The sequence below is a fragment of the Colius striatus genome, chromosome Z (genome assembly GCF_028858725.1).
Source record: "Colius striatus isolate bColStr4 chromosome Z, bColStr4.1.hap1, whole genome shotgun sequence".
Lineage (NCBI taxonomy): Eukaryota > Metazoa > Chordata > Aves > Coliiformes > Coliidae > Colius > Colius striatus.
Genome location: NC_084790.1, coordinates 57,648,066 through 57,669,647, shown reverse-complemented (window position 1 = coordinate 57,669,647; position 21,582 = coordinate 57,648,066). Strand labels below are relative to the sequence as shown.

Below are 21,582 nucleotides of genomic sequence, written 5' to 3'. Positions count from 1 at the left end.
GAGGCAGGTGGAAGGGTTAAGAGAAGCACTTGGTCTACTGCTCTGCTTCTACTGCGGCCTTTGGTCCTTTCCCATTGTGTAGCAGAGGCAAGTGACGGAGTTGCACTGCCTCCTGAAAGAAACACTCTTAGTGGGCCTTATGCTCTCTGCTGCTTCATGAGTGAGGACATATTGCAGGGATGAGAGACCTCTACAGCTTCACATGTCAGGAAAAGAGTGTCTATCTGTGAGATTTCCCCATCTTCTGCAAAGCTGGGCATCCTTTTCACTTGAGGATACAGACCCGTGTTCTTTTTCTGTGGGCTGAGGTGAGAATTAAATAAAAAGGTAATTGATAATGTATCATGAATGAAAGATATTATTGAATTGGGGATCATGTGGCTTGCCTTGCTGAAAACAACAAAGCCATGGGATTGAAGAGCAGACCTGTACAACAGGCTTCTAGGAAAGACTTCTCACTATATCACATGCTAGATCAGGATATTTATTTTGCATTCATACCAAATTTTTGAGAAAGTAAAGTTTTTCAGCATTAATTAAATTTCTCGTGAGGACTATTTTTTAAGTCCCTTCACCAAAGAATTTAAGTTTACTCAAGTAGTCTTCAAGTAGTTTCCTGTCCCTCTCTTTTATATATCCTGCAGAGAAACTCCTTTAGGTGTCTGACCGTGAGTGAGAGTGAATGTGCCTTCTCATCTCCAGCTAACATTATGGCATGATATTAGAGGGCACTTAAGTTACTCTGAGGAGTATAACTAGCCAGAAAGTTTTCACTGCAGTTCCAGATAACATATAGCACTCAAAATACTGTACTAAAGTGCCCTACATCTTTTGAATGCTTGGTACTCCTGTCAGGTTGATACTCTGTAGTTACTCTGTTGATACCTCTCTGTAGAGAAGTGTAGACTGGTAGGTTTTAACTTTGGGAAGGAGGTTTTCAGCACAGCTGATGCAGTCCTAGGCTTATCACAGAACCCATTGTCATACAGACCTGTAGCTCTTCAAGATATTGTCAGTACCACAAGTATGGCACAGTTGGTGCAGTGAACATCTCTACAGTTTACCCTAACTGTAAGTTGGGTGTAGTATGAAGCTTCATATACATGTGCACATATGGATCTACAGCATATGTAAAAGAAAATGCACATGTTCTATTATTAACATTACAGTATTTAGATACATATGTATTGAGGTGTGTATGACTATGTAATATGAAGTATGTCATTAATAACATTTATGAAATAGGCTTGAAAATATCTTTTTTTAGCTTTCTTAATTATAAATTTAGCACATTAATTGTATATGTAGAAAGTTTTTGTGCAGACTGTGGGAAGAATATAGTGATTCAGTGCAGAAGCTGATTTGCTAAAATGTAATGTATGTTTTCCCCAAATGACAAATGCAGTTAGGCTCTATAGCAAGCTATGTGCTTGCCAGATTTTTAACCTAGACCTAAGTGCATAGAATCATTTAGTAACATTAAGTTTGTGGTTTAACACTTTTTATGGTGGTCATCAGCCAAATGGCTTTTATTCTTAGATTTTATATTTTGCAAAAGAAGAAAAAGCATGCATGTGTGTGTGTATTAACTTTGTAGTCTTGCATTTCATCTGAAACTGAGTTTTTATAGCTGTAGAAAGATGTAAAATATGCATCTGACATGAAGATGATGACATTCTTAGCAGAAATAGAACTACTGTACGTTGAGTAACTGAGATGACATTTTATTATGTCTTCAATATTAAAATCAGGTTTACAATACTCTTTTGTGTACTGTCTAAACAAAATATTTACTTACTCCTTTCTTTAAACATATTTAGTGTATTATTCACAGTTACTTCTAGCAAAATTTTTGATTGCATATATCCTTTTCTGGTTAATTTCATGTGGTTTAGTCATGCTTTTAATGGCCTTTAGAAGGTCCCTTGGAGTTCTTTAGATAACAAACAAGAATCAATGCCTATGAATCAGAGCCTAACATTTCCATTTCTCAGCCCTTAACAGCAGGAAGCCTATGAATCTAAAAGCCAGACAGGGTCAAGTTTGCAATATTGTCTTGTCCTCAGCATTTATGGTGTTCAGGAAAACACTGAAATTAATTGTGAAAATAGTTTATTGTAGTTTGCTGTAGCCTGTGCTGTCTAAAAACTTTGCATATGCATAGACAAAATGAAAATGCACTGACTGCAATTAAACTCAGCAACACTATCTTCATTTCAGAGTGCTGTATCATATAGATACAACAATTTATGTAGATCATGATTATACAGGGGTTGAAATGTATGCTTTCTTCTGAAGCCAGATAAGTTAACTTTCTTAAACTTAAAAATGGCCAGTATATCTTTTCAATAAATCTGCTAACACTATAGGGCAGCTGTTAAATAAACAGAGCTATAGAGGATTGTTTGAATGGTCTGTGAAGGCAGAATTGATGATCTGAGGATCTGGGAAGGATTTGTTTCAGCTATCATTTAGTACATTCTTCATTATTTTAAAATATAGTAACGTATTTTAAATACTAGTATTCTGAGTCTAAAGTAAGGTTAGGTTATCATCTCTTGCTAAGTAATACCACTTTCAGTAACACTAGATTAATAAACTTCAATTAAAAACACCTTTACCCTTCTTAAATAGCAAGATAAGGACATAAAGTTTGTTTAATTTTGGCGAATTTTCTATAAATTGCATGTCTTCTATGTTTCACAAAGTGCATGCTACAAGGTTTTGATTATATTTGACCTTTACTTAATACACATGATACAGAGCATTGCTTAGAGAAAACGCCATTTTTATTTCCTTTCTTAAAGTATCTCACTATTGAATATTAACATTTTCTTTTATTCCAGCTCAGTTTATAATCTAATAATGGCTAATTGTTCTGTGCTACACACTAGCTGCTCTTTTATGCTTTATTAATAGAGGAACATATTAAAATGGCATTATCTTAAGCAAATCTATAGACATTTATTTCTCAGAATAAGTTATTTCTCTTTGTTTGTTTGTTTTATTTTATTTTTTAAAGTTACTTGTTGGGAAAGTAAGGCTTTTGCCATGTACAGTACTAGTTTGCATGTATTCATTTATATACTAAAAACTGTAGTACTGCTCGATCCATATCTGACTGCTAGGTTTCAATTGACAGCTGAGAATTTGTGACTGGACCATGAATCAAAACGGCAGGCATTTATACCCCAGTGCCAGTGAGGATACATTGGGAATTACTTGGCAAAGGTAACATTTTAATTATTTCCACCCCTACACCACCTCTAAAAAGTTGCATTGAGCTACAGTATCTGTTTTAAAGGACCTCAAAGAAGAGTATGTGAGAGCATTTGATCAAAACACGTGTAACATTTCTCCCATATACATTCAAGTTTTCTTTAATGTAAGCTCAATTTAGAAACTACCTTAATTAAGCACGTGGAATGACAATGCTGTGCTGTCAAAGGCAAAGGGTTTGTAAATTTAAGGGAATACAGATTTTAGGCTTTAAAAATGAATATGTCATTTGCAGAATTAAAGGTCATATTTTGAGGAGCCTAGTGGTTAGCACAAAGAAAGTGGTGCTGTAAGAGTTACAGATTAATATAATAATTAACGTCTGAGGTGGTGGTGGTTTTTGGACAATGAATAACCCTACTATTCATAGAGACTTTTCTGGCTAATTGGCCAGTGTAGATTATTTACATACATAAAGGTAAGATATAAACCATCATATTTCTCAACTAAATAAGAGAATATTCAGTAATTATCTACACAAGTTTCTTTTTGTACTGAAAAAAAGCAAACACAGGAAAACCCATTAACCTTTGGTACATTAATAAATTACTCATTATTATCGTTTCCATTTCTTGACATAGAAAGAATTATGGTAACAGCAGCAGTGTGTGTATCCAAATAGGTGTGTAAAAAATCAACAATTGTGATACATCAATTTTTCACCTCTTTAGGGTGTGGGTTTATCAGCAACACTCAATACTTAATGAATGTTGTGCGTGTACGGCCAGTGGGTTGGGAGCCTGTCAGATGTAATTGACAGATTATTTTGAGAGGTACTCCCTCTCAAAATAATTTTCAATTTCTGCACATTTATGTGCACGTGAAAGTATACATACTTCTAATAGTCCATAAGTATGTGTGTGACTGTGAGTGTGAATATGTATTATGCACAAAATGCCCTTTCCTGCACTCTATTATTCTATGGATTGCTAGAAGGTTTGGTGATTTTGAGTATTAACTTGGAAAGGTAATTATGGAAATTCAAAATTGGTGCTCTTTACAAAACTGAAGTTTAATTGCCTTGAATATTTTTACATCACTTTGCAATTTTTCTGAAGTAGTATCTAAAATCTGGAAGAATTGCAGTGGAAAAGCAAAGTGTTGTCGTTTCTTCCCTTATAGATTAAACAGCACAATGGAAAATTAGCTAATGGATTCACCTCATCTCCTCAAGGGATCTGATTCACATTATAAATCCCCATCATGCAGTAATTGCCATCGTTTTCACTGTACTGCCAAGAGTGAATCCAAATTGAACTAGTGTAGCACAAAGCAGGTGATTTATTCTCCCACTACAAAGGAGGTTGCTTTTCCAGGGCATTGACAGGCATTAGGAAATTATATCACAACTGTCTGTCTAGGAATATCCTTGAATGGTTTTAATCAGCCATCGCTTGAGCAGCCTTCAAAGCAATGCCCATTTACACCATCTGAAGCACTTGTCCCAGTGTTTGCTCAGTTTGTCAGTGACCACCGCACAAGACCCTTGGCCATAAATTATGAAAATTAAGGAAACGAGTGAAAAAAAAGACTTTTAGGTGATGGCCAAGGAAGCCTTGATGATGAATACAAGCAGACTTCATGATCCACTCACATTTATAGACAGAACTGTTTAGCAGATTACTCCCAGAATGCTGTCTGACACTTTGACCCTATCATCTTACCAAACGGCTGCCCGATGAGCTTGGGCACAAATTCTGCCATGAGCATCTCTTTACCCACCTAAGCTTTGCTTACTTGGCCTTTAGTTAAGCACAGCCTTGGAGGAAAAAGAAACAAGCTCTTAGTTCTCCCTAGAAAGATGACTTTTAGGGTTTGGGCTTTGAGATACAACATTCTTCAGATTGCATGCAGGTGAGGATCTAAAAGGTAAATGATATCTGTGTAGGCTAAGGAGCAGTGAGCCCTTCTAACACTGAACCTAATACTAGAAAAATAACATATTGCAAAAGGAATTACTGCTGTTTGGCAAAGACATATGTTCCAGTCCAAAAAGTTGGGGGTTTTTTCCCCCACAAAATTGTGTGGTAGGTATTTGGTTGTGTGATTTCCTCAGATCTGCAGTGCTTGTCAATCAGATTTTTTACAGCAGGCTTTTGTGGTTAAGTATATTGATTTTTCAGAAATATCATTGATCTCAAGAAGCTAAAAAAGTTGTCAGTTCCTCAGTGTTAGCTGTCCTGTCTCCACAGAAATCATGTAGCAGAGGTGGCCAAGCTGAAAGCTCTGACATGGAGCATTGCTGGTAAACCACACCGTGGAAACTTGGGGAGACTGGATGGTGATGAAACCTCTGTTATTTTTTGGGTGATTTTTGTCTTATTGGTAGCTGCCTGATGCATAGATTAAAAAATAAGATACAGAGATTAAAAAATATTTTTCTGGGTATTTGTTTCTGAGTAAAATGATATATTTGTTGGTAAAGTCCCAGGTGTAAGACCGTAGTGGTCCATATGCAGAAGACTGAACATTATAAATAAAGAGAATATAAATAATCCCAAACCTTAAAATTTTATGTAATTTTCTACAAAACCAGAAGACTTGCAAGAAGGAGTGATAATAAAACCTAAACGAGTACATTAATGAGCTGAGTTAAACATTGTATCTTTATATGAAACACATATAAAATATCCTGTTAGCATCCTAAAACAAAGGGAAAATTCTCATTGATTTGGCAAGATATTTGGAAGTAGTAATTTTTATTCTACTCATGGTACGGTAGACAATTGCAATTTTTTTGTTGTTGCTTATAGTATTTAAGGTCTGTTATGTCTGCTGAACTTGAAAGAACATTTGAGCATATCAATAGAATTAAGTTCTTAAGTACTTTTTAGGTCATTTAGGTTATTTTTGTGCTGGTTATATGAAGAAGATACTCTGAATCCATTGTCAAAAAAAGCCCCTTCTTTTTCTCATAACCGTCATTCTGTGATAATTGTTCTCCTAGAGGCAGAAGGTGAGGGAAAACTGAAAATCTGTAAGACTGTAATAGGAAAATACAGTCTCAGTTGAGACATGAGGGCAAAAACATGTGAAAGAAGTAAACTTTAGACAAAAGTGAGAGTGAGAAAAAATATGTGTATGTCTGATAATATGAACTTGAGCCTGAATCTCATTCCAGCAGGACAACTCGTAAAAGTTCACATTGCTATAGTGTAAAGTTTAACTCAGTTATTGCCAAATATTTTTTTTCCCCAAGTATTGTAATTTATATTCATTTTATAAACAATCTTTCTATGTTAGTTTTATGGATTAACTGTCATTTTAGCATTACATTTACACTACTCAGGCAAACACGCTAGGTTAGGTTTTCCTGCTTGTGGCCTGTTATCTTGACACGTAAGCATAGTACAACAGCTGGTTTGTTCCTGGAGATGCTGAGGGGAGCTCTGTTCTCAAAATGCTGAATTTCCTTCTCAGGTCTAGTGTTAGGGGTATTCAGCTTTCCAAGTACCATTTTTTCTCCACAGCAACAGTATGGGTTTATGATAATAGTGCTGATAGGGCAATCAAATGGGATAATCTCTGATTTGTGAAAGAAGTAGGAAGGGGATTCAGAAGGGGTGCAGATTGCTTCTTTAGCACAGTACCTTCTGTGTGTTTGCTATCATGCAAACACATAGCTAAAGTAACGCAGTCAGCAGCATTACGGTGGCAAGCACATTTTGGCAAACACAGACACCTGTTAGAGCAATGGTTCATACCCTCCTCCCACTCCCCCCCCTCCAGTCCCCTTGGGCAATGTTTTGGCACAGAAGTATCAATTCATTACAATTTAAGGACAAAAACGCTGAAGTAGCATGAATATAAAAGTATTCATAGAAATGAAACTTAGTGATTTCTGGTCTTTATCTATTTAAATTGCTAAGTTTAATAGTTTTACCCAACTCTGTAATGCAGAGAGATGTGCAGAACATTATGTTTCCTCTCCATTTAGGCAAACATCTTCAGAACACTTCCTAAGAAATTAATTGTATTCAAGCCAGACTTGCATGCTGCCATCCCACAGGAAATGGGTCAGCAATCCATTAAGATGCCATTAGATAATCTAATTTGGAACTTAATCTCTAAATTAACCATGCTTCATACTTGAAGCATACTTGAGAGAAAGAAAAAAAGTTTATGTTTGAATCGATAGGGGAGCTGAAGCGTGAAGAAGGCTGTTTGTTTTTTCTGTAGCTGTGGTCACGTCTCAAGCCGTCTGGTAACCAGGAGAAACCAGACATGATGTAATTCCAGATTGAACTTGAACTTCAGGGACTTAGAATGGGGGAACAATGGAGCATAGTAATCAATAATGTCCATTTTCCACATGATTATGCTTGGAGCTTTAAGTTAACCTTTATGAGAGAAGCAGCAAAAACTGCTGAGACCAAAATAAATGAGATGATCCAGAGCAAGATGTTAAATTAAAGAAAACAACTTCAGTAATATTTTCTGAGCAGCACTGCAGACTCCAGCAGGATTATAAAAGTTCCCGCTCTTCAGTGAACTGGTTGCCTGATCTGAGCACTCTTTGTTCACTTAGGTAGGACAAACTTAATCTTATGTTTCCTGTCAGATGATTTTTGGCAGCTTTACTAGGGAAGGAGGAGCATATTATAGAGAATTCCCAAGTGTAAACTGTATCTTTAACCCCTTTTACTCCAGTTTTCTATTTCTTGGTCATCTTACCTCCAGTTTTTTCTTTTGGAGAAGTAAAACTACACTGCTAGTTTGTTTTTCTTTTTTCCTGTGGTTGGGATTTTCTGTAGTATTATTTAGTCATACTAATCTGATAAAAAAAAAAATCTAGCCATGTAAAGAGTGCTAAGCTATAAAAGGAGTCAGATTAAAATGCTAGTCTTTGGAAAAAAAAATAGCATAGATGTGGAAAGCTGGGGGGTTAATTTTTTATAAGAAGCCCAGTGGTCTCTCTCAACCTGAGGCCATGCTCTCTAGAGTTTGGGTCTGTGGGAGGCAGCTCACGATGTGGTCACAATCCTCTCTATGCATATGTGTGTTTGCAAACCTCCTTTTCTCCATCGCTGCACCAAATACTCATGCTTGCATGGCCTAGAGCACAGTGCGAACATGCATCATTTATTTTCCAAGCTTTTCCTCAACTGCAGATTTTTTTTTTTTTGTTAGTGATGGGCCCTGTGGCCTCATCCTGATCTTCCCTTGCCTTTTTTATTACACTATTGTGAAAAAAAAAAAGCCAAAAAAAAAACCCAACCCAAAAAGATTTGCAGGGAATAGAATAATTCTCTTTACAGCAGAATTCCCTTTCCCCTCTTCTGGGTGTAAATCAGTAGGTCTTTACCTCCTCCATATACTAGATGGGTGGTATACGCCCGCTAAATTATAAAAGTCATCCTAAATTAAGCTGAGGTATACTTATTATAGCTCTTGAAATAAATGCTTACCTTGGAGGTGAAATCGGGCAGCTATTTAACTACAGATACCAGTTTAGAATGGTAACAGAAACAGCACATCAAGTAAATGCTGGAGAAGCGTTTAGTGTTTTGGCAGAAATGCACAAATGGGAATTTAGATAAGGCATTGAGAGTAGCACAATTCCAAAGTTCTTACAATCTTAACAATTAGAAATGGTAAAGTTCCATGTACCTATGTGAGTGAGCACTGGCTTAGTACAAAGATAGATTAACCTTACCTGGTGACTTGCTAGTTCCGCGTCTTTCAGTGTTTGAAGTTATTTCTACATTTTCTGCCCAAAGATTGACCCAACACGATCTGATCTACCTGACTATGCTACTGTGTTCATGCACAGGTTAGTTAAGCTGCACGGAGGAAATGCTGTTTTAAGTGTGCTTTCCAAATCATAGATTCATAGAATAGTAGGGGTTGGAAGTGACCTTTAGAGGTCATCTAGTCCAACTCCTGTGCCAAAGCAGGTCCACCTCCTAAAGACTCCTAAAGCTGTAATAGAAAGAAGGTACTAACTGGTAGAAAATAAGCATATTAAAATCCTTCAGATTTACTCAGATCTGATTGGATTTATTTTTTAATTGCATTTAGTTAATTGTTTAACATTATTATGCTTTATGTTATTATAACCTCCAAAGCTGACCATATATACATATAATGTTAGTACTGCTTGTAGTCCATTCCAGTAATATTTTGATCAGAGATTCTTGAAACAGCAATTATTATCCTTAAGAGGAAATCGTGGCAGAAATCTTAATTGAATTAACATGTGAAAACTGTAATGCAAACTGTAATGCAGAATGTTAACCCTGTAGGATGCTTTCAGAACTTTCCTGCACTATTTTGTTGTATTTGAACATTGTACTTGGTAGGATGTTCTGCAGAGAGAGAATTGAAGACTGTATAACACAACTGATAGTCTAGTTATGGTGGGAGAAAACTGTTTCTGGTGTTGAAATTACTTGGAGGTGTAGTATTTCTGGAGAGTGGTCCTGCTAATCATACCTTCTCTCACAAAGGCTACTAGTCTGAATCTCACAACAATATCTCATTACCTTCCCATGTAATTCTCTTCAAAACTTAGCCTAGAGCAATTTGTTGGAGGTCTCAATTAATATTCCAAGGGATAGGCACTTGTATGATAACCTTTGTCAGTGCAGAGCTCACAGATTGGCTCAGCAGCAGTGAGCTGGAGAGTAGGGTAGATCTTTATTCCACGCATACGGCCAGTCTTTTTTATCTGAAGGAGAAGCCAAGTGAGCAGAGGGACATCTCACTAACTTCTGCAAGGACAAGTCATTTGCCTGTGTCTTGGGCACTGGAAAGAAACCAACATTTGCTTCACCCATGTAGAGGTACTTAGTGAACAGAGACAGAGCATTGCCTCTGCTAGTGTGAAAACAAGGGCTGGAAGTTCACCTGGGACTTAAGTGAACTGCTGGGTAGGGTGGTGAAGGGAGAGGTGTTTTCCCCTTTTCTGGTGTTACCACCCATGTGGGCCTTCAGGCAGAGCTTGCTTTGCAGTCAGCAGCAACTGCCACTTCTGCTAGAGTGCTCTGCAGAGAAACTATAGATGGTTTCCGTGGCAGAAGCTAAACCCTGCAATGCTCACAGAGGTTTCTTCAGAGCAGGTTTGAGAAAACTGACTGAGGGCCTTTCTCTTTTGGTCTGTCAGTCTGGCTTGGCTGCATGCAGGAGCACCGGAGAGCTAAAAAGCAGGATATGGCTCATATGGTATTAAAAGTTCAATTAATTTACATGTAAACGTAATGGACTATGTAGGAATGTTGGATAGACAGCCATGCATATGCAGCTTGGCACAACCTGAGTTGGTTTTTTTTTTGTTGTTATTTTTTGTATCATAGATATTCTCAGAGCTTTGTGCTGTGATTAGAGCCATACACCTCAGTAACTTTCATCCATGTATGTTAAATAGACTGGTGGTGATATCAAGACCAGAGCGGTCTAAGATTTCATCAAACTGCAGTATGATAAGGTTAATTTCTAAAATACAACTGGAGCATGTCAGGGTTTGAAAATCATGGCTGAGGAAGTGCTAGCAAACAGAGATAATGTCCTTTCTGAGTGCCAGTGGGGTCAGCCACTGCCCAGTAGGTACATGTAGAGCAGGGACTTCAATCCACCTTCAGAGGTATGGAACAATGGTTTTTGCAGCCAACGCATGCCACTGCCACAGTTGTTCCATTGCCTGCATAACCCTCTCTGGCAGTAGACTCCGCACAAGCTGCATGAGAGGCTTCCAAAATTCCTTTGGGATCTACATAGTGTTAACATAGGAGATTTATGACTCCTTAAGTAATGATGTATTTGTTACAATCTGCATTTTTGTCGTGGCCATAATAGGAAGTAGGAGGCTTGAAAGGTTTAAATAAACACCTATATTAAATTCGTAGGTCATCCAGCAACAACAGTCCCAACAATTAGTCACTTGCTACAACATATTTTTGTTGAGCACTTTCCACAAAATAAAGATTTTTATCTCCTTCATGAAGTAGCAAATAAGAAGGCTGCTACAATTAGTGATTTGTTCTTTATCAGCAGTGACTGTTTTCCTTCACCTGCTGTGGTCCTTAAAAGGTTGTCAACTTTAAAACCAAGGATAAAGTCATATATATATATATATATATATCTCCAACCACTGAAGAACACTGTAAATCTTCAGAAAGATAACTTGGAAGCTGTGTATTTAGGCTTTGCAGCAGAAATTGCTTAAATACCATGTTGACTTCCCACAATATTTACATTCTTTTAGTTAATGTTCTTTTTTTAAAAAAAGTTACTAAACACTGTAAATACTGTGTAACAAGGCAGAGAAGAATGTGCACTATAAAACACATATTCAGACAGATCCTGAGAAAACAAATCTGCTTGGGGTTTATTTCAGTTTTTATTTCAGTTTTTTATTAGAAGTTCCTATTGTTATAAATCCCAGTGCTTGGAAAAGGTTTGAATTGTGTCTCTTATTTCAGAATTTTCTTCTTAACATCACTGAAATCCAAAAAATATGCATTTTAAAGCAAATTGTGTGGGAAGAGGAATAATAAGTTTAAACAATTAGCCTCTTAAATGAGGTTCTGGTTTTGAATATTTTTGAATCATAATCTTTTTGTCAGATCATATTGCACAAATCTTTCATGCGTAGCTGGATTTAAGTTTTGTCACTATTTAAAGACTTGAAGTGTAGCTGTGATTTTTGAATTTCAGAAGGAGTTATTAATCCAACAACAGAATTTATTATATTTATGATGTTCAATAGAATATATTAAAAAAAGAGAGAAAAGTCTTTAATAAAACATATTACCTGACCTTAGGTTTCTGAAATATTACAACTTTTTCTTTTTAATTCCTGAAGAGGTTAAAATTCCCCAGAATTTTTTATGACCTTCAAGAACATAATCAGGAAAAAAACTATCCTATTAAATAGTAATTGTACTTTAGGCATTTAAAGTTCATGAAGATATTCATATTTTATATGTTTCCTTGAGGAAAAAAAATTGTTCCTACTTCTCTCAGAATTTAAACAGTCATTGAGACAAGCAGGTCAGCATTTTTTCCCACATTTTTGGTGTGTAAAACAGAGCACCTGAAATGAATTCTGAGGAATAAAAGACCTGAGGAACATATTGCCTAGATTTCACAGAATAAGTTGACCTCTTTCTTTAATGTTCTTACAGCAGCAACTAAAAGGATCAGAGAAATCTGTCAAATGAAACGTACTTATTTCATACACTTATGAAATACATAGATAAAAAAGGTTTGTTTTCCTCTTTACACCTGATGCCACATAAATACATCTGCTCATCTAGGGAGAGAGCAGAGTGGAGTAGTGACCAAAGATGGAGAAGGAGGAAGACTCTCAGCATCAATCCTCCACAAAACATATGTTGGAAGTGTTAGTCTTGAGATTGTTATCATGAGTCTTATCAGTTTAATCCCAGTATGTATTGCAGAGTAAACTCTTGTGTTTGTGGTGGAATACTCAAATCAAAGAAATGTGGAGGAAGTATGTGTTTGAACACTACCTGTCCAGTTCTGGTGTTAGTTGTTTGTCAGTGTTTGCAGACATAATGATGCTATTTATCTTCTCAATAAAATTGATGAGACTTTCTCTAAAGTGCGTTATTTCTGAGTTGCCAGAAACTCAGCTAAGGAAAAGGCTGTTCGTGGTCTCCTCTGGGATCTGTCTTTGAGTATCCATCTTGCAAATATTGTTGGGTGCAGTATCTGCTACTAGTTGATACCTATTAAACATGTGACTGCCATTGGGACTTAAGGTCCTCCATGACAGAGTGCTTTTGAAATGATGACTTAAGTTCCAAAGTCATTGAATTGCCTTAAAAAATATTTTCTTTCCCTGGCATGTGTTGAAAAATTTATGGTACGTACTGCTACCCTTGACTCATGGCTGCCCTTGGATACAAGTATTAAGATGACTGGTCCCTGTGTTTTCCAGTCTTCCTCAGACACTGATACCTTTTGGGAAAAATTTGTAAAGAAAACAGATTTACTGAGTATTAAAGGTCTTCATTGCAACCCACACACCTCAAGAAACACCTCTTGAGACTAAGATAAACTGCCAGGTTATAAAAGGGTAGGAAATGGCACAGGAAGCTTAGCCACCAAATCTTTATGCTGTGTTACTGAAAAGTGCAAACCTGTACACTGTGGTGTGTTTCAGTAGCTCTTATATAACATCTGTGGTGTAATATAATGTCACTTGTACGGTTTAGTTATGTCTGCTCTGTGTACATACATCTGGAATTTTGGGAGCCTTTCATAAACGACAGGCCACTTAGCTTAAGACAACGGTGCTACTACTTGCAACTGAGATCAACACAATTGTTTTTCTTTCAAATAAGACATGCTTTCACAAAGGAAAACGTGCAATAGAATCTCAAGTAATATTTACAAATTTGATTTCTTAATTTATCTTAAGTAGTGTAATTCATAAAGAATATTGGCTTAACTGATTCAAATTCATTGTGTTCTGTTTTTTGCAATGTGTTTAATTTTTGTTTGTTTTTTGTTTTTTTGTTTTGTTTTGTTTTTTTCTTCTTCTCTCTCTCCTTATCCCTTTCTCCTTTTCAACAGTCCTGGTACCTGGGCTAGCTTGGTTCCCTTTCAAGTATCGAATAGGACACCGATCCTGCCGACAAATGTCCCAAATTATGGTTTGAACATAATTGGAGAGCCTTTCCTTCAAGCAGAAACAAGCAACTGAGGGAAAAAAAAATCAAAATCCAACAAATCAAAACCACCCCAAAATTTAAAAAAGGAAGACAGGATGAAAAAAGAAACTGAAGAAAGAAGAAAAAATAGACCAGCAATTGCAGCTCTTACAATCACTAATTTCTTCATGGTTGAAAGTGAAATGACAAAGAAAGGGTCGATGGTATTTCACTAATGGGTAGAATGCAGCTCCTGCTAAGTAGCCTTTGTTATATGAAGTCCACTGGGAAATAGATGTTCTGTCTCTGACAATATATTTTAACTGACTTTCTAGATGCCTTAATATTTGCATGATAAGCTAGTTTTATTGGTTTAGTATTCTTGTTGTTTACGCATGGGATCACTATTCCTGGTTATCTCACAAAACAAAGGCTAGGCAGCAGCAACAGAGCTGCAGGAGGACAGGGGCCGTGAGCCAGCCATTTTCTCAACAGTCTGTTTTCTAAATGTTTTAAAAATAAGCTTTGTAGCCTTTAGTTATCATTATGGATTTATTAAACTTTGGCCCTCAATTCAGCCTTTTCTAGTGTGTTACGCAGTTTGAGGTTTTCAATCAGTATGAACACACAGGCTCTATGGAAGAAATGCCTCTACATAGGTAAAAGTGTTATCTCCTCATGCAACAGTAAAAAAAAAAAAAAGGAAAAAAAAAGTGAACATTTTTTCCCCACTAAAGAAACACTTACAGAGGCAAGTGCAATTTAAAAATCATATCTAAGGGGTCATCACTATAAGTCCTTCAGCCCTTGGACTCTAAATTGAGGGGATTAAAAATAGAAATAAAAATTACTTTGAACAAACTTATTTTCCCCTCAGTTTTTGAGGGCATTAAAAGGCATTAATCAAGACAAAACATGTCCTTGAGGAAAAGAAATAAATGGAAACACAGCACTTATGTTCGTTTAGCTGCTGCCTCCACAGTGGGGTAGGATTTATTTATTTAAAGTTACTGGTTGCATCAAGAACCCATAGGGTTTACATGTTTCTGTAAAATCTGCATCATAGAGACAAAGAGATAGGCAAATCCATGTCACAAGGGCAAAGCTTACCGTTTACAAACTGGTAATACCAGGATGGGGATATGTTATATTTAAATAATGCACTCTTCATGTAAGTCTAATTACAGGGTGCTGAAAACTTGCATGGTGCTTTCAGAAGTTAGCCTTGTTCAACAATTTTCACATATTGACAGATATATAATGTGCATGGGCAGACATTTTGCCTCTATGTCTCTTTAAAAAAGTAATTAAAATACTATTTCCAGTAATCCTAATTTGCACGAAGATATAATGTCCACATTACGTGCCTTGCCTTGAAAGCTAAAAAATGGAAAAAAACAAAAAAAGAAAAAACCACAAAAAAATTGACATCACTACACTTGTTTTGCTGCATTTATTATCATTTTAAATCGTTACCATTTTTATTACAAGATATTTTGTACTCCAGATGGGAAAAAAGTGTGACATCATGGATTTTTTAGACAGTTATACCTTATCTCACATTTATAAAGCATATCATGGCTGTGTATAGTTGCCGCTTAAAAATTGTAATCGACCAGCAATATTTTCAGTATTTTGGTGTTTTTTCTATTAACCTTTCATGTTTTTCATCTTCCAATTAATATTGGGGGGAGGGGATACAAATTTATACGAATTATGCAATACCAAGTTTTGCCTATGTAGGTAGTGCTTTTAGCTGTATTGGTTATTATAGGTAAGTACACAGATTTAAGAAAAAAAAAAAAAAAAAGAATAATGTATGCTTTTTTTGTTTGTTTTAATTGACCAAAGTGGGTACTGCTATTTTTGCAGTGTGATGAGGTCCTTTTCTGTACTGAGAGGTGGACAGGGGATTTTTTTTTTTTTATACATACATATATATATATTCTGGGGTGGGTGGGGAGGATTTTTAACACTTTACAGTGTAGCTGTGAAGCAGTGCACCCTTAGCCAGGCAAGGGCTGCAAAGCGACTGTTCTGCCTACTGTGACAAACTTTCAAATCGGTTCCCTCTTTTTAACTTCCCACCTGGGGTGCAAGCTGAAATCATTTCTGGATTTAAAAAATAAGTAATGACTTCTGTTGGAGGCAGACTTGACTTGAGGAAATTATTTTACTTGAAGATTTCTTTTTCTTGAGAAAGAGAGAGACAGAGACAGACAGACAGGGAAAGAGGTCAAGACCCACAGTGAGATGAAGCCTTTTCCATTTTGGCAAAGGCACTACATCCTAAAGTGCTCACGTTAGAAAATGTTTTCATCTCAGAATGACAAAGACGCTTGCTTTGTCTAGCAAATGTAGGTACAGGGCCAAAATCTTTGCTGGCATAATTCCAGTGATTCCAATTGACTCTGGACTTGTTCCTGCAGACGATTTGCCTCCCTTAGTCTGCTTGACTGGGAAACGTGTCTTTTTTTTTTTATTGTACATCATACCTCCCACCCTGCCCCCTCCTCCCTGCCCCCGAAGTTTATTAACTCACAGCATCTGAATTACAATTTTCAGCCTGCTCTGGCTGTGCCAGAAGTCTTCTCATACAGCAGGTCAGATGGAGAGCTCTGAGCTGTAGTGAGGAAAATGTTTCTTAGAAGTCTATTTCCAGTCAACTAACATTTTGCAGATCAGTAGTGGGCCTGTTGCTGGAGAACTTTTATGCACCAGGGATCTTTGTGATGTGTTGCTCAACACAGGATGATTTTTTCTTAAAAGTACATCCTTTTATTAGGGTGTAAGCAGAGAACAGCGTAGACTTGTGGATATGGGATATTCTGGTGGGAAATTAAACCGCTTTGCAGTTGTCTTTGCTCCAGCAACAGCCACCGCACAGAGTGCTGGGCAGTGGCGCATCAGAGTGAGCCCCTTCAGGCTCTGCACGGTGCACAGTGGCTAACAAGCCAGAGTGGTGGCACATCCCCATATCTCTGGCAGGAGATACGTGTGTAGGCAGGGCCTGTGCAGGTGTAGAGACAGGAGCTGTGGAAAAGCGAATTCTTGAGATTTATCTATATCTAAACTGAAAAAAGGAAAACCCCACATAAAAAGATAAGAAAACAAAAGAAAATTAAAATTTGCTCTTTTTACTGAGCCCTGTAGTAGTGAATTCCTTTGTTAAACACATAGCTGTTGAGGTGACTGAAGTGTGCTACACCCACCCAGGATGCATCTCAGGCTCTGGCCTAGTAAAACAAAATATCTATTGTCCTTTCCACAGGCTACTGGTTCTGAGCAGTCAGGAGCAGTGGGTTGTGCTGGGGGACTGACTCTGATTAGTGCCTTTAGTAGGGTGTCCCCCTTAAGCTTTTGACAGCACACTAGGATAGAACTGAACTTCAAAGTGCAACAGTTAGAATTACGATTGCCCTTGTAGGAAGATGAGTGCCCCTATAACAGAGCTTTTTTGTTATCTCTGACCTCCTGCATGAAAAAAATGCAGATGCAGCATTTAAAAAGAAAACTTCTTCCTTCCAGTGAATGAATTGGGTTGTTAAGAACTGTGAGGTTTTTTTTTTTTTCCACCTGCCTCTGTAATAGAAAAGCTTGTTTGGAAGAAAATGAACTTTTTGTTTGTTGTAGGTTTGTTTTTGGGTTGTTGTGTTGGGTTTTGTTTGGTTGGTTTTGGGTTTTTTCTAAGCTCATCAGTCAAAAGATTTAAGATTGAGAACTCAAATCTAGTCTCTGGCCTCCTCCTTCACCAGGAAGTGTATTCTGACTAAATCGAGCCACCCCGTTCTATGTGCACTGTTCTGCCTTTATTAAGTTGCTTTGCAGCCCTGGCCTCATGGCTGTGCCACTGAAGTGTGTTTCCCCTGGAGTGACATGAAAGTTTGAGGCTTGACTAAGGAAAAAAAAAAAAAAGACAGTGAAGGAGACTGTACATAAAGACATGGCAAAAATATGAATTATAGCAATATAGTTGTGGGGTGATGTTCAGGTGGGCAGCTCCATTGAAATATGTGAATGAATTTGTGAAGCTGCAAGTAGTGATAAGAAAGTAGGTTCTTCTGAATGAAATGCCTACCTTGTAGACAGGAATTTGTACACTGTATAGTTTTGTTAAGATTTTTTTTTTATTAAAATACCCTCGTTTGTAAAGCTAACTTTTTAACAGTTATAATGGAAATACATGTCATTTCCATTTTTAAAGTAAACAAGAATATTCCTTGTTTGGAAACTGGACTTGGGTTAAAACTCTCCAGTTTCTTAATTTATGTATTAAAAAAAAAAAAAAATCTGTCCATGTTAGGAGTTATTTCGCTGATTCCTGTGCTTGAAAAGCACAGGTTACTAATCCTTTAAAAATGTAAATGGAGAAAAGTTATATTTTATGAAGGTTATTTTGTTGTATTTAGTATTGGAAAAGTTGGTTTTCAGAGCATTTCAAAATGTTGGAAGCACCACTGTCTTTTTATTAGTATATATGGCCTTTAGCAAAAGTTTTTTGTGATTGTTACATGATGGTATTTAAGATTAGGTTCACAGAGCAATTCAGGATAGGCAGAGAACTAAAACAGTACTTACATCTCACATAGCTGTGTCCTCAGGGAGCAGAATTTCGGATTTGCAACTTGTAGCTTCATAAGGACTTATTGAAAGAAATTGCACAAGAACATACTCAGCTGTGACACCAGAGTGTGTTCTGTACCTAAATCTAAATTTTATTTACTGTGTGAGATTATGAAGGCTGCAGAAAGTTTTCCCATATTCAGTGTACAGTATTTACTTTTAATGAAACAACTCTCTAATGTTGCTGGCAATAAGGCCCCAAGCATGACATCCAGTATAATTGACATGATTCTGTCAAGGTCTCTTATTAACCAGCTGCATGCTCCTGGACTTTTTTCTTGGGTTTTCTATAGAAAACTTGAAAAAAAATTAAAAAGGAGAGAGGAAAATCATATGCAGGCTAATCAGGTTAAACAGGAAAAGCTCGAAGTTGAATGTTCTACTCCATGCTGAAGACGCTGAAAACTGCCTCCTTATTTGCACTTTCTGCTAGTTCCCCAGTTTTTTTTCTAATTCCTCAAAATTGTGTGGGTGTGGTGGAGCACTGCAGTTGGAGGATAACATGGACCACTGATTTTGCCCTTTAACCCTGCACAATGACCTTTGCATCAGCCAAACTTATTGCCATGACAACTCTTTGTACTGTTTCCATGCCACAACTCTGTTGGTCACATTGTTAATAGTAAAGGGGACAAGTTGGAGACGGTCAATTTTTACATTTTTGTTGCAATTTTTTCTTCGATGGTTGTAAGTAGTTGTTTGTTTTGTTTTTTTTTTTTTCAATGATTAAAAGGGTTCACTAGTTATTACTCTTTAGAAATATCTGTGTGTTGCAATTCAAATGTATGTTGAATTTGTGAAAAGGGCTTCAGTGCCACTAGCATCATAATATCCTAGAATAAGCCTTTGATACTTTATTGCATGATACAGTAACAGTAAAACATAAGGTGGCCTAAATAAATGGAGAGTGGTGTGAGCTAGTGACACTAAAGCCAGTCTTTGTATTACTGTATTTTTGACAGAATGGTTTTAAAAACTGTGCTACAGGGACTGATGTGGCAAATGTATCTCTATATGCAGAAGGAAGTTTTTTAAGAAGTATGGCTTATTATGCATTCTTCATTGAGGGCATTGAAGTTGCATGGACTGATAAAAGTTGATGCAAAATGAGAAAGAAACAAAAACCAGCAAAATGTTTACCAAAAAACTCAAACAAATGAGCAGTGCCTGTTCAATTTCACAGTCTCTGTTGAGTTCAGTTGTAAATATGTTTCAGATAACATTTTCTTCTTCTTCAAAAAAAAATCTCTACAACATTGTAGAATGTGAGTGGTTCCTCAATCCCAGGCATAGGCTTCTCAAGAGCTGCATTAGATTACGTCTTCATGAAGCTGTTAATTTGTGCTTATATCATATAGAATTTTTAGTAAGCTGGGAAGAGGCACCCCATCTCGATATTTCTCTAAGAACAACTTTTGTAGGACTGTGTGTTTCTTTAGATACATTTAGTACAACTGTAGGTGACAAGTAGTCAGTTATTGCTTGCTAGCTACACACCAGGGTTGATCCATTTTAAAACTTTTGGCATTTTTCCCCATACTGTAGGCCATAAATCCTGAAGGTTACATTTTAATTAAAAGGGAGGTGCGTGCACAGTCTTTGTGTAATGAACCTTCACTAGTAGGATGCATTACAGTACAGCTACTTAATTTTGGAATTAGGGCCCTCTGGCATCAGACCTGTTTTTAGCCTGAGTGTTAACAAAGGTCTTCATTGTGCCTGGTTGGAGGATAATAATGTTCTTTTTGGTACTTTTTTTTTTAGGTTACAAATGAACTCAACTGCCACAAGTTTTAAACTGGTGTAAATCAAGCTTGACTTAATGTGATTGTTACTGTTATATCCAGCCTATACTGCTAGCAGCTGCTCATACTGCAGTCAATTACTGGAAGCGGATATATTTCCTATGCAAAAACTGTTTAAACAATAAAAATGAGCTATGCTACAGAGCTTGGTCTTCTGTTTTCTTTTCTGTGTCTAAGAATTGTCCTTATTAATATCTTAGAAACTAAGCTGAGGTGGGGAAGCTCCCGATTCAGACCTTTCTGCTTTTCCATCTACTAGGTTTTTGAGATGTTTTTATTCCAATTTTGGTTTTTTAACTGCTGAGTTATTTTTGTGTCTCTTTTAAGCCCATAGGCTTAAAAATTGTAATGGGAAAAGAACAGAATTTGTTTCAGCAGATCTAAAAATGCCCATGATGCAAGGTAGAAATTTGGAGTGCCACCTCACTTTTTTTTTTTGCTGCTTAAGTCATTAAACAAACTTATTATCTTTGCTGTGTGTGGGGTTCTATTTGAGTCTTATTTCTATTCTAGCTACCAACTCACATTTCTATGTTATGGCTGTTGGTGAATCAAATTCTGTCTGATTGGGAAAAACTGAAAAACAAATGTAGATTTGTTGCTTGTGTCCTGAGCCCACAGGCATCTGTTTCCTTCAGGATGAAGGCACTGAATGCTGTGGGAGCCTTGGGAGTGTTTAGCTACCAGAATCTGAATCCCACCCATGAGTGTCTGTGAAAGGAAGAAGGTTGTTGAATACTCAAGACTGAACCAAATTGTGTCAGTGCATTGTTGGAGGAAAAAAAAGGCTCTACTTGCCACCCAGATAATTCTCATGCCCCTTCACATGACTCCACTTACATAAACAACAGCGTCTTATCTTTCTGGTAAGGTGACTACAAGCTTGTTGTATAGGTAGGATCTATATGTCGCCTTCAGGAAAAGCAGAACCATGTCTAGTGATTCAACAGTGGAGAGCAGTTTAAGGTAAAGTGTTGTCATTGTTGGTTAAACTTTGATAGATGCAAGTAGGATGTAGCAAAGGGAACTTCACAAGATGAGCTCTCGTGTTTCTTCCTGACCAACACAGGTGTAGCTGGTTTCTTTAGGATCCCTATTGGCATTGCATCTGCCACAATTACCAAGGCCATTACCCACAAATGTTGCTTGGCTGAGCTGCTGAGAGTGGTAAAGATCTATCCAAAGATGTGCAAGGATTCACAGAATCATAGAATCAATCCCAGAATGCAAGGAGTTGGTTGGGACCTCTAGAGATC

General features: G+C 37.0%; 1 protein-coding gene across 4 annotated transcripts in view; it reads left to right on the top strand.

Moving 5' to 3' along the window:
* The window catches only part of NFIB (nuclear factor I B), a 178,792-nt gene extending 158,322 nt beyond the window's left edge, over positions 1 to 20,470 (top strand). For 2 of the 4 annotated variants that reach the window (XM_062017371.1, XM_062017370.1), the window contains exons 11-12: positions 3,143 to 3,231; positions 13,822 to 20,470. In XM_062017371.1, coding sequence (XP_061873355.1) covers positions 3,143 to 3,231; positions 13,822 to 13,951 — 219 coding nt within the window. In that variant the 3' untranslated portion in view covers positions 13,952 to 20,470. The remainder of the gene's footprint in view (positions 1 to 3,142; positions 3,232 to 13,821) is intronic. The other 2 variants (XM_062017374.1, XM_062017373.1) reach the window with 1 other exon arrangement.
* The last annotated feature ends 1,112 nt before the right edge of the window (positions 20,471 to 21,582 follow it).